Source organism: Vicugna pacos, chromosome 12 (genome assembly GCF_048564905.1).
Source record: "Vicugna pacos chromosome 12, VicPac4, whole genome shotgun sequence".
In the NCBI taxonomy this organism is placed as follows: Eukaryota; Metazoa; Chordata; class Mammalia; order Artiodactyla; family Camelidae; genus Vicugna; species Vicugna pacos.
The window spans coordinates 21,858,604-21,871,961 of NC_132998.1; the positions used below are offsets into that span (position 1 = coordinate 21,858,604).

Consider the following 13,358-nt stretch of genomic DNA (forward strand, 5'->3'; position numbering starts at 1 on the left):
TACATGCCAGGTCTTTAGAAAGGTGATTGTCAGAAACTAAACTAAGAACTCCTTTAAAGGCGCCCAAATCAGGTGGGAAGGTAAGAAGGGCTGGGCATTGTGCCCGGAGTATGTGAAGGGGAAGCTCCCCGCCTCCGCCAGTTGATTGGCGTTTAGAATTCTCCCGGGCATTATTTCCAGCTGGTGGCTGAATAAGATGCAAGAGTTGCCCTCTTTTTGAGTTAATCACGTGCTTAAAAGTGAAGGTGACAGCGGCCAGAGCGCCCTTCCCCACCCCCGCTCCCCGGGGCTAGAGGCTTTATCCTGATACATTCTGGCTACATCCTGCTCCTTGACGCTCTTCAGAGACCGCTCCCGGGCGCTGGCGTGCCTCACCTGTTGCAGGTGTACCCAGGTGTCCAGCAGCGTGGCTGCTGGCTCTCCTCCCCTCCCGGGGCCGAAGGGCAGTGGCGCGGAGGCCGTCCTGGGGGAGGTCCGGCAACTAGGGTATCCGGAGCCTGCGGGCGCTGCGCCCGGCCCAGCACACCCCCTGCGGGGCTGAGGCCGCGCCTCCTCCCGGAACTGGCCCGCGCGGCGTGGCGGGAGGAGCGGCGGGAGCGGGGCCGCTGCGCGCCGGGGGCCATGGAGGTCCTGCCCGCAAGCGACCCGGAGGCAGGCAAGGAGCAGCCCGAGGCAAAGCCCGACGACGCGGGGCCCGGAGCGCCCCGGCTTCCATGCCTGCAGGGGGCGCCCCCCGGGGAGCGAGCACCCGGCTCCTGGGACTCCTGGGAGGGCGAGGAGGAGCCGGAGCCGGGCGAGCCGCCGGGTAGCCGCACGGCGTCCCTGGTGAGCGGGCTGCTCACCGAGCTGTACAGCTGCACCGAGGAGGAGGAGGCGGTCGGCGGGGGCCGCGGGCCTGGGGGCCGCGAGCGGCGTTGCGACAGCTTCGACAGCTCCGCAGAGGCCTCAGGCTCCGACGTGTACCTGGGCGGCCGCGGCGGCGCCGGCGACTCCCGCGTGCTGCAGGAGCTGCAGAAGCGGCCGAGCCAGCGGCACCAGATGCAGTACCTGCGGCAGAAAGGTGAGGGCCCGGGGAGGGGGGTCCCGGGAGCTCCCCGGAGCCGCGCGCCTGCCGGGTCTGCGCGCGCTCCCGCGCTCACCTGTGCGCACCTATGCTGATCCGCCAAGCGCCCAGATACTAAGTTCCGAGCGTCTCTTTCGATCTGTCGCAGGTGCCAACAGGGTCATGAATTCACGACTAGACCTAGTTCTTATTGTCCCCCCATCCCGTCTCGAGTTGAGTGAAGCTTCAGTTGTTGGAATGGTAGTATGCCCGTCCCCCATCCTCCTTGTGTTTGTGGAGGCCCAAGAGGAGAGGCAGTCGAGATTCTAATTTTCACCAGAACAGCTGTTAGGACGGGTTTGGAGTTTCTGAGATGTCTACGTGAGGTTACCTAGAGGACTCTTAGAGAAAAAAAGTGACTCTCGGAGCTGTTTTTTGGTTTGTTTGTTTTTTTAGTTTAGTTTTTTTTTTCAATCCGCCTTCCTTGGCCACACTACTTGGATAATGTTTAACTAGTGAGGCAAAGTAATTCAGTTTCTACGCAGAACGTGTGAAATTTGTTTCTCAGAACGTCTGGTTTCAAGATGCTCACTAGGTGGATTTTTTTGCCCCCTGAGTGGCGAATTAGTGAAAGGCCCTAGAGCGTTGACGTTATCACAGAATTTAATTGCTAGTACCTTCTGTTGGAGACGTTGATCCGAAAATGGCCTTGGCTTTCGGGGAGAAGCTAATTTGATGTTTCTTTCGTTATCAGACTCTGATGCTTCTGTCCTAATTGGTGTTTTTTTCTCAACTGTTTATAATAGCTTGCCTTCCAGGCACTTGGTTATTACAGTTGTCTTTTTGTACAGTTATATCAAGAGTTCAATTTACAAAATGAACAGAGGTGTGGAAAACATGCTAAGACATAGTAACATTCCTTGAATTAATGTCCTTGTGCTAAATTACCAGAAGAGGGAGGAAAGAGAGTACTGTAGAGTGGTCTCCTATCTCCTGTATGTAAAAGCAGTTTAGCTGGTGCCAGGGGATTAAAAACAAACAAACAAACAACCCCCCCCCAACCTAACTAGAAAGGGAATAAATCTGTCTGCTTTCTGAAATCTATGTAAACAGCCTACAGCTTCCTCTTTCGGCTTCCTAGTGAAGTTTTTTTTCCCCAGCTGATTGTTATAAATGGCTTCCACCTTCCTCCCCCTGCCTGAGACTTTAGCTGGAGTTGTGCCATTTAATTTTATACAACTATCTGGCTGTTCTCAGTGTGTTTGTGTATGCCAGGAGTTCTGCAGGGCAATAGTTCCTTCAGAATCCAACAAAATCAGTTTTGGAGAATTATGATTCAGCTTTCTGTCTTTACAAGGTTATTCACTTTTCATTACTGAGAGAAATTTTGTGGATTAGTCATTTCCTTTTGGAAGAAAAATTTGGCAAGCTAAAGTTTAAGGAAGTGGTCATGGTACAGCTTTGGAAGTAGATTTCAGCTAAGTGACCACTCTATTAATCATTCATAAGACCTATAGGAGTCTGTTTTGCCCAAGCTTTAGTCTCAGTGGATGGTTAGCTGCCTGCTCATTTCGGTTTTTCTTGTAGTTGACCCGGTTAGGATAAACATGGCGCTATATTATGATAGTCCCCCACACCCTCTCCTTTTATTGATAAGCATCATTAGAGTACTGAGAATAAAGAATTAGGTGATGGAAACAGCTGTCTTCTTTTATTTATTTTTATTTATTTTTTTGCCTCTATCTTTTTTAAAACTTTTTTTTTATTGAGTTATAGTCATTTTACAATGCTGTGTCAAATTCCAGTGCAGAGCACAGTTTCTCAGTTATACATGAACATACACACATTCATTGTCACATTTTTTTTTTTTCGCTGTGGGCTACCACAAGATCTTGTATATATTTCCCTGTGCTATACCGTATAATCTTGTTCTATTCTACATATGCCTGTCAGTATCTACAAATTTTGAATTCCCAGTCTATCCCTACCCCCGACCCAGCAACCACAAGTTTGTATTCTATGTCTACGAGTCTGTTTCTGTTTTGTATTTATGTTCTTTTTTTTTTTTTAGATTCCACATATGAGTGATCACATATGGTATTTTTCTTTTTCTGGCTTACTTCACTTAGAATGACATTCTCCAGGAATATCCATGTTGCTGCAAATGGCGTTATGTTGTTGGTTTTTATGGTTGAATAGTATTCCATTGTATAAATATACTACATCTTCTTTATCCAGTCATCTGGGAAACAGCTGTCTTAAATAATTTTTACAACATATTAGGTTATTTGATTTTTTTCAAGTTCAAAAAATACCGCTTCTAACATAATAGTTAGGAATCTCATATAATGTAGATAACTTGTGTGTTAATTCTCTCTCCCCTGTTAGGGATTTTGCTTTAGCACCTATTTATAGATATTTAGCATGTGTGGGTCCTTTAGTTCTGTGAGGCACCAAAATGGTTTCTCAGGAAATCTAGGCTCTCTTCTTAGTGTTCACTTTAAGGGTGTGAACTCTGGAGTTAGAAGGCTTGAGTTCATATCCTGCCACTGTTCCTTACTGGTTATGTGTCCTTGGGCAAGTTCTTTAACCTTTCTGAGTCTCATTTTTCTCACCTAAATAGGGATAATAAGGGGAGAGGGTATAGCTCAAGTGGTAGACACATGCTTAGCATACATCAAGGTCCTGGATTCAACCGCCAGCACCTCCTCTAAAAGTAAATAAATTAAAAAAAAAAAAAAGTAAACCTAACTACTCCCCCCCCCACAAAAAAAACCCAAAACAAGAATTAAATTAAAAAAATAAAATTAAGAAGGATAATACTACTTCAGAGGGCTGTATTGAGAATGATGTAAGTTAATGTATATGAAGTGCTCAGGAAATGTTAGATATTATTTGTATTGTTATGTACACTGGAATTCCTTGAAGAGGAAATAGTTCAGTTTGTTAGCTGAGGATCTCCTCATTTTTCCTGGTTTATTTAACACTGTGTTAGGAGCTGTGGCTGAGGCTACGGGACATACAGAGATAAAGGAGACCTTATTTCTGTTTTCAGATGTTGCTACAGAAGACATTTTCAGATTTAACTCTGAAGATTTTTGTGTTGGACAGTACATATAATTCAGAAATCATAGCACTGTAGGTGCCTTTAGAGTCACTGAAAATGACTCTTTTGTGGAAGAAAAGTATAAATGCAAGATAATATTCCTATCTACCCCTTTTGTTTCTAGAAGGGAAAATTTAAAACATTCAAATTTGCTCTATTTGAAGAAATCTAGGATTGAAGAGTCTCTGGTTTGTTCTTGATTTCTTCTTGTAGCTTGATTCCATATTTAATCATCCTTAGAGCCCAAGTATTTTCAATTAACCTAAGTGAACTCTTACTTCTCATTGTATCTCACCACATTTGAACTCGAGGTGAGAGAAGTAACTGGCCTTTGTTCTCTTCACAGTAATTCCTTCTTACTGTCATGCTCTTTATATTAATGTTTCTAAAGGCTGTTCACATTTGTTTCTCAGAATAATCTTGAATAATCTGAGACTTGGAGCCCTGCCTTGCCTAAAATCATGCAGATAGTTGGTTGATCCAAAGGCAGTTCTTTTTAACTCAAGGTCAAATGCATTTTCCATAACGTGGTCAATCAATATGACAGCTGCTTAAACACCCCCTTGCTCTTCTCTTATACAGACCCCCAAAGTTCACTTCCTTTGACCTCGAGCACTTTCCTTACTTTGAACATTTCTTTTGTTCTTTTCTGGTCCTCCCTAGTTTCTCCAAATCCCTTTCAAAATGAGTAGATCCAAACCCCACACAGAACCTCTAATGAGCTGAGTGGAAGGCCTTGCTTGCCTGGCAGGTCACACTGTGGTGACTGATGATAATGTCAAATGTGACAAACAAAATCTCCCAACTGTAATGATTATTCATGGGGATGTGGTGGTCACTTCTGATTCCCTCGTATTTTGTCACTTATGGAAAAACTGCTGTTGAGTATATTAGTTTTATGGATGCGAATTATCTTTTATCTGTTTGAAGGAAGTATGTTTTCTACCATATTTGAAGATGAACTGTTGTACCCAATAGTCAAGCTATTGCAAGATTGTATTTAAAACAAAACCATAATGACTGCATTTATCTACGTTAGAAAATTTGGTAATGTTATTTACTTGTAACTAATCATTTACAAAGGTGAGTGCTTTTAAAAACATTTGTTATCAGCTGTTAGGTTTATCACTGATGTAACAGATTAAAAAATATTCTTGCAAGCTTGCTGTTTGAGCACTTTCATGATACAGAATGTACCTGCCAATTTTAAGGCAAAGAAATGTAAATTTGCACCCAGAGTTGGATACCGTAGAAGAATCTCTGCTTACATGTTATAGGTAGCCTCAAGAATAAAATTTATCTTACGGTACTTGTCTCCTGGACAGGACAGGAAACGGATGAGCAACTGATTTCACCAGAATCTCTTGGCTAAATATGTACATGTAATCCTGGGTGTGATTCCAGGATTACTTGGTTTAAATGGATGTTGCAGATATTTATCTCGTGATTGGCATCACATTGGAATTTGTATTCCTCTCAGGGTATTTATTGTTCTGTTTTTCTTTTGCTTTACTGAAAGACACCAATGAACTGAAGACAATTCTTGGAGAGCTCAAGTACAGGATTGGCATTCAGTCGGCCAGGTTACTTCGGCAGCTGAAGCAGAAAGATAGGCTTCTGCATAAAGTGCAGAGGAACTGCGACGTGGTGACGGCGTGCCTGCAGGCCGTGTCTCAGAAGAGAAGTAAGTGCTGGGCTGGGCTTAGCCCTTTTGCCATGTGGGACCAGAATGTTGGTGAAGCCGTGTCAGCAGTCATTGTGTTTTTCAATATATGTATTGAGAAATTGTAAATGGAAGCCTTAGTTCCCCCTCAGAACTAAGAACCACGAGTAACTCAGAAAGCTTCCTGTATTGTTCAGTTAAAATGTGTATTCCATGTCTATGTTACAGACTTGGTTTTATTATTCTAGATTTGAGGTAGTACTTCACTTTGACAATGGTTATTATTGCCTGATGCTAAATAATGACTAAAATCTTTATTTTTAAAACAGCAGCCGAGAGACAGAACCTAAAAGGCACGACTGCTTTCTTACTTAGCCTGTGTGTTGCTCTAATAAGTGAATTAAACAAGTGATTTAAAAGAAGAAGATTCTTGTAACAGGATCTCACAGCTTGCTCTGAAATCTGAAAAGGACAAAATATTTTAACACATGAAACCCATCTTGTGGGTAATCCATTTATAACTAAGAGATGCATGGTTTGTTAATTGAGTTAAAATGTTAAATTACTAATCTGAGTTAGATACTAGACATAAAAGCTTGTGAACTGATTTTTTAAATTCTCCATGCAATAGTTTTATGTTTTATTCTGCTAATATTTCCCTGTTTTTGTTTTGTATTTTTCATTCACATGCAGCACGGCAGAACAGCATGTGCAGGTATGATAATCAGGCACAGTGATGTGTTTTCATAGAGATTCTCCCCTGGCGGCTTTTTAGGTGCATGTGAAAGTTGCCTTTTCTTGTTTCTTTACCCTGTCACATTCTCTATGTAACGTGACAGCTCCTAAGAGTTTTTTTTCTTTTTCATTCCATATTAAGATGTGTCTATTTTCATAAAACAATTTTCAGGGCTTGATGAGTTTCAGAGAATAAAATTAATGGCTTAAATTCCATTCTTCTGTTTGTTATTAAAAGAAAATACTATTGTCTTCCTCTCCTTTGATTATATCACTGTTATCCCCTAATTATTATTCATGCTGTTTACTAAAGGTTTCAACCTAAGGCGTGTTCAATGGAACGCTGCTTAATTGTTATAATGATATAATAGTCCATACAAGAGGCAGGAAAGTAATTGGGTAGACTGGTTTTGAATTGGGTTTTCTCCAGAGCCAGGCACTTGTCTGAAATACCCAGAGAAGGAGGGTATAGATACATAAATACACATATGCATGTATATGCATGTACAGCAGAGAATTTGTGTACCTACAGAAAGTTGTCACGTGTTGTAAGTAGTTGATGTTTTCCCATGAATTGTGGTTGATTCACAAGGGTCCAGTAAAAATCGTATTTTCCTCTTATTTTGAAATGTTTTGATTTTGATTTTTCTCTTTTCAACTGTGTTTTCATTTACTCATTATTATCCTTTGTATCAGAAGTTAAAAGCACGAAGTGGTAAATGCGTGGGTTTGGATGTGTGGAAAAGTATAAGGGGGCAGTGGAGCTGGTGTCAGGAGGCAGAGGAATGTCAGGCCAGCGCAGGATCACGGGCTGGTAATTACCAGGGACTGACAGTCATTTAGAATTTGGCTTTGCTTGACCGATGAAAGGACCAGCATTGATGTCTTTTTAGAAAAATGTGTCCACACGCCTCTGATTTAATGTGTGAATTTGTGGATGCATTATCCCTGTATATTTTAGATTTTTGTCTCTTTAAATTGGGTTTTGCATTTCGGAGACTATGGGGTGAATGGCGCCTTTCCTTGGAGTTCAATTCTCATCTTGGTAATAAGACTCTAGTACATGGAACAAAATGTTTTTTGTTGAATTAAGAAATAACAGTGTGTCAGAATGATCACTTGCATCATATGACACTGGATGATGATGTAGATGTTGTTAGAAATTTGACTAGATGCTAATTTTTCCATTTTAGAATCCCAGAGGTGAGATGTTTTGTGACTGCTTGCCTCATTTCAGTAGTTGCGCATTTGGCCTCTTTCCTCAAAGTCAGCGAATAACAAATGCATTTAATTAATCACTGAACTTTCATTTTAGTAGTGATTGGCAGTGATGCATTCAAATACAACATACGTGTTGAATTGTTTGTATTTAATATGCAAAAACCCAGATAACCTCTATTTTTCCCTCCCTGTGGATTCAGTGCTTATGATTCTCTCCATAAGTGACTTTTCCCCTTTAATATGCTGTAAAACAAAACAATTTTAATCTTTTATTCAAATGGGTTCTTTCCTGTTGATACACCAAAGGTGATATATTCATTTTGAAATAAGAATCCTAAGTGTGGATTAGGAACAGAAATGACTAGATCATTTTTATTTCTAGCACAGGTGATATAACTGCTTACATTTTATATTTTTCTGCATCAAGCCTTATGGTGGAATCCCTTTGCTTTCACACTGGGGTGGGAATAAGAGCAGGATCAATATTTGCCTTATAGAGCAGCAGATTTCCCCCCTATATTTCATCATTGATCTAAAGATAACCATAGTATAACCACTGTAATATTAATAATAAAGTGAGGGGACTGGGAGTATAGCTCATTGGTAGGGTATGTGCTTGGTGTTCATGAGGTGCTGTGCCTCTGTTAAGGAAAAAGAAAAAGAGTAAGATGAGTGGGAGCACCAGTCACTATTCACTAAGTACATGCTTTATGCCAAACTGTTGGTTTTCTCTCTCATAGCAGTTCCAAAAATATATGTATTTTTGGACATATTTTATTGGGAAACTGAGATTCAGAAGGTTTAAGTAATTTGCCTACGATCACACAGCTGATAAGTGGTTGAGATGAACTTTGAAGCTAGATGTCTCAAAAGTTCACTCTCTGCACCATAAACTGTGACACAGCAATTAGAGTGATACTTCTATAATACTGGAATGCAGTTGGAGCAGTAAGAAATTTGTAACATGCAAAGGACTTAATAGAGAGTTTCAGGTTTATTAGAATATGCTGCTGCAGCATAGTTTGCATGTGAAATAGTTTGCATGTGAAATAAATACTTGATTTTTTCTTGGCCAGGTGGATTATGGAACGAATGTAGTGTGGTATTCAGGGAAATCCATCCAAAGGCCTTAAGACAATGGGCAAAAAAATAAGATGACTATTTACCAGGAGTTTGATTCTGATGTTAAGATTTTTAAGTAGTTTGCTTACCCCATGGCTTAACTATTTTTCCTGAAGGCAGAAGGGGGGCCATCTTAATGATCAGATTGCCTAGTTCTGTAATTTTTAAGATGTCTAAGTTATGCTGGTTAAGTTCTTGAAATGGTGTTATAAATCAAGTGATAAAATCTAGTGGTGTTTGGAAAAGTGTGAAAAGAGATCATGAAAAGAAATGTGAACGTAAACAGAAGTATTGTCTTTCTTTTGGCCTGGTCTATAAGTACAGGAATTTTAGGCAGCTTACAGCTTCATTTTATTAATGTGTCCACATTGATACCCTGATGTGAGTAAATCTTGCTATCTATCATAAATGCCTGGCAGAGACCGGTAACTTTATCACACAGTGAGTGGTCTTTGTTCTTTTTCTATGGTGATCTTTTTTACAGTAGTACCTTGTCCTCTGTGGCAGGAGAAGGAATTTGTGCGACCCTGAGTTTGGTGGCACTAACATTCAACATTTTCCACTAGGAAACAATTCTCGTGTTTTTTTTTTTTTAAATTATAAAAGTAATGCACTCAACCAGCTGTCTACTCCTAGATATTTACCCAAGAGAATTGATGATGTGTATCCCCACAAAAATTGGTACATGAATGTTCATAGCATTTTTTTTAAGTAATAGCCAAAAGGTGGAAACAACCCAAATGTCTATCAGTGGTTGAATGAGTAAACAAGTATGATGTATCCATACAATGGAATATTATTCAGCCAGAAACAGGAGTGAAGTTACTGATCCATGTTACAACATGGATGACCCTTGAGAACATTATGCTAAGTGAAAGATGCCAAGTTCACATCCTTTATGATTCCATTTGAAATGTTCAGAATAGACAAATCCAGAGAAATAGAAAGTAGATTAGTGGTTGCCAGGGTTTGGGGGTAGGGAGAATAGGAATTGACTGCTGATGGCATGGGTTTCTTGTTGGGAGTGATGAAAATGTTCTGCCATGATAGTAATAATGGTTACACAATTTTGTGAATATACTAAAAATCACTAAATTGTACAGTTTAAAAGGGTGAATTTTATGGTATGTGAATTATATATCAATAAAAAGTGTAAAGTATAGTATAGTCATTAAGTAAACTTTGGAAAATGCAGAAATGCAAAAAGAAGAGGGAAAATCGTTTTCTAAAGACAGTTTCTTAATGTTTTTGAATTTTTACTCAAGTGGCTTTTTAATATGAAGTTTTCCCAAAAGTCAGTGTACTGTATAAACATTTCTGTGTCCCGCGTTTTTCATGTACCGTATCATAAGCTGGTGCCATTGGCATAAATAATTTATAAACATAATTTTGAATGATTAATGCACTGTTTTTCAGTCTACCATTTTGTTTTGTCCACAGTGTAATAGTGACGAATCTCCTTTGTGTTGAGTATAGAAACACAACTCAAACTGATTAAAGCAATGAAGGAAATTGATGGGCTTACCTAATTCAAAGTACTGAGAATGTGCCTTCAGCTGCAGCTAAATCAGATGCAGGTGCTCAAATAGTATCTTTAAGAATATGACTCCATCTCTTAGCCGTGCTTTCCTCTGTATGAGACAACACCCAAATGGCCAACAGCGCTCCAATTTAGCAACCTTACATGAAAGAACAGATGTTTTTCTGTAGCTCCCGAAAATCCCATAATTCACATTTTTTTTTAACCTTTAAAAAATTAAAGTATAGTTGGTAATTCACTTTTCCTTAACCTAGTTGAGTCCCATGCTCCCTAGGAGTCAATATTTTTGTTCATGTATGTAAGAAGGTGATAAATGCAATAGGGAAAAAAACAGCAGGCAAAGGTGAGCTTGGAGTGGCCTACAACTGGTATTGGAGTTGTCAGGCCTTTACATTTTAACTGTTCTAGTGAGTCTTTTGGTGACTGTGTGATTTGCATTTTAATTTTGCTGATTCATAATGTGGTTCAGCGCCTCTTGATACGTTTAATGGCTATTTGTCTCCTAAGAAAAGGATTGGCTCCTTTTTGTTAGAGATTTGTAGGAGCTCTTTATGTGTTCTGAATATGAGTCGTTGTCAGATAGATGTGGTGCAAATACCTTCTCTCACTTATTTGGCCTGCATTTTCACTCTTTAAGATGTCATTTAATGAGCACGAGTTCTTAGCTTTTATGTAGTCCGGCTGACTGGTCTTTTAGCTTCTTGCAGGGCCGGCTTTGCAGGCGTGTGATCTGTGGCGTCACATTGGGTGCACGCTCAGTAGCGCCCACACGTGGTTTAGTGCTCTGCTGCTGTTGTCCTAAAGCTCTTAATTTTTGAACAAGGGGTCTCACCAATTAGGTAACCAGTCCTGGCTTTTATAGCTGGTGCTTTTTCTATCCTATTTAAGAAATCTTTTTTTTTTCTTTAATACCAAACTCATGAAGATATTTCCTCATTTTATTTTGTAAACGCTTAATAAATAATGAGATCTGAATCCACCTAGAATTGATTCATTTTGTTTGCATGGTATGAGGTAGGAGTCAGATTTCATGTTTGTCCATATGAATATCTAATTGACTCAGCCCGGTTTATCCTTTTACCATTGCTCTGTGGTGCCATTTTTATGTAAATGTCTAAATGTCTTTATTTTTGTGAGTTCATTTTTGGGCTCTTATTCTGTTTTGTTGTTTTATTTGTCTCTCCTTGAGCCAGTGCAACAGTGTCTTAATTATTGTACTTTACAATAACTTTTACTATCTGATAGTGTAGGTTCTTAAACCTTGTTCTTCAAGATTGTTTTGCTTATTATTGGCTTTCTGGGGAGAAATGACATCTTTACAGTGTTCAACTTCTAGTCCATAAGTATAGTATTTTAAATTATTATTTATTATTATTCAAACTTACTTGAATAATATTTTACAGGTTTCCTTAGAGGCCTTACGTATTTTTTACAATATTTACTCTTAGGTAATTGAGGTTTCTGGATGCTATTTTAAATTGGTATCTTTTAAGAAATTTATTTTCTGTTTGTTTCTGGTACATAGAAATATGATTGTTTTCTGTATATTGACCTTATATCCAGTAACTGTACTTTTTCTTCGGTTGATTCTAATAATTTATCTGTAAAATCTTTTGTTTTTTTCTCTGAGTACATAATCTTTATCATCTGTGAATACTGTCGGATTTATGGATTTCTTTACCATTCTTTCATTTCTTTTTCTCATCTTGTATACTGGCTGGGACCTCCAGTATAATATAGAATGGAAGTAGTGATAATGGGAAGGAAATTTTTGTCTCATGTACAACCTGAGAGGGAAGGTTTTCATCATTTCACCTTTAAATACAATGTTTGCTGAAAGTTTCCTATAGAAGCCCTTTATCAAATTAAGAAAATTCTCTTGTCCAATTTCCTAAGATGTTGAACTCGCATACTTTACTGCTGTATTGAGATAATACGTTAAATTTTATAGTTTTTTTGAATGTTGAAACAACTTTGCATTCTTGAAAAACTCCTAGCTAGGTCATGAGATACGCACACACACACGTAATGTGTATACATGCATTCACATGTACGTTGCTAGATTGGGTTTGCTAATATTTTGTTTACAATTTTTTTATGCCTATGTTCATGCATGAGTTAAGTTTATAATTTCCTTTCTTGCAGTGCTCTTGTCAAGTTTTGGGAGTCTCGTAAAAGAAGTCAGTGCCCTCTTTTTCCATTTTTTGGAAGAGATTGTGTAAGACTGGAGTTGTTTCTTTCATAAATGTTTGGTAGAAGTCTCTGGTAAAATATTTGGGCCTGAAGTTTTCTCTGTAGGAGGGCTTTAAATTATCAATTCAACTTACAAATAATCCTATGGTTTTTTTTTTTAATCTTCTATGTTTTCTTATGTCAGCTTTGGTAAATTACATAGAGTTTGCCCATTTCGTATAACTTTTCACATTTATAGGCATAACATTTTAAAGAATTTTTCTGGGATTCCTGTAGTGTTTCAAGATATTGAAACAATTTCGCTGATTTAAACAAGAATTCACTTACTACTTAAAATATCTATCATAGAATGCATGATTATAAAGAAGTATATTCTGATACGTACATGTATATTTTAAAAGAAAGATCTGTGGGTGGTGGGTGTCTACCTATCAAAGTTGAGTAATAAATATTACTGGCACATTAGAAGCCCCTGGTTGAAATGGCTTCTCTCCCTTACATTTGTGTTAATTATTCCCTTGCTTCTCTCTGTGGTTTTCCCACCTCCTGTACATATTCCTGAACAATATATAGCTTTTTTTTAAAATGATATAATGACAAGTACATTTATTATTAATCACAATGTGATTTGCCATGTTTTATTTATTTTTTCTACTATGAAATACTAAAAATTACTTGCTGAAACACACACACACACACACCAAAGTTTGGTCACTAGGGAACGATATATAGTTTT

General features: G+C 39.0%; 1 protein-coding gene across 2 annotated transcripts in view; it reads left to right on the plus strand.

Moving 5' to 3' along the window:
• The first annotated feature begins 308 nt into the window (after positions 1–308).
• Positions 309–13,358, plus strand: part of TBC1D30 (TBC1 domain family member 30) — a 69,112-nt gene continuing 56,062 nt past the window's right edge. For both annotated transcript variants that reach the window (XM_072973010.1, XM_072973011.1), the window contains exons 1-2: positions 309–1,060; positions 5,668–5,832. In XM_072973010.1, coding sequence (XP_072829111.1) covers positions 622–1,060; positions 5,668–5,832 — 604 coding nt within the window. In that variant the 5' untranslated portion in view covers positions 309–621. The remainder of the gene's footprint in view (positions 1,061–5,667; positions 5,833–13,358) is intronic.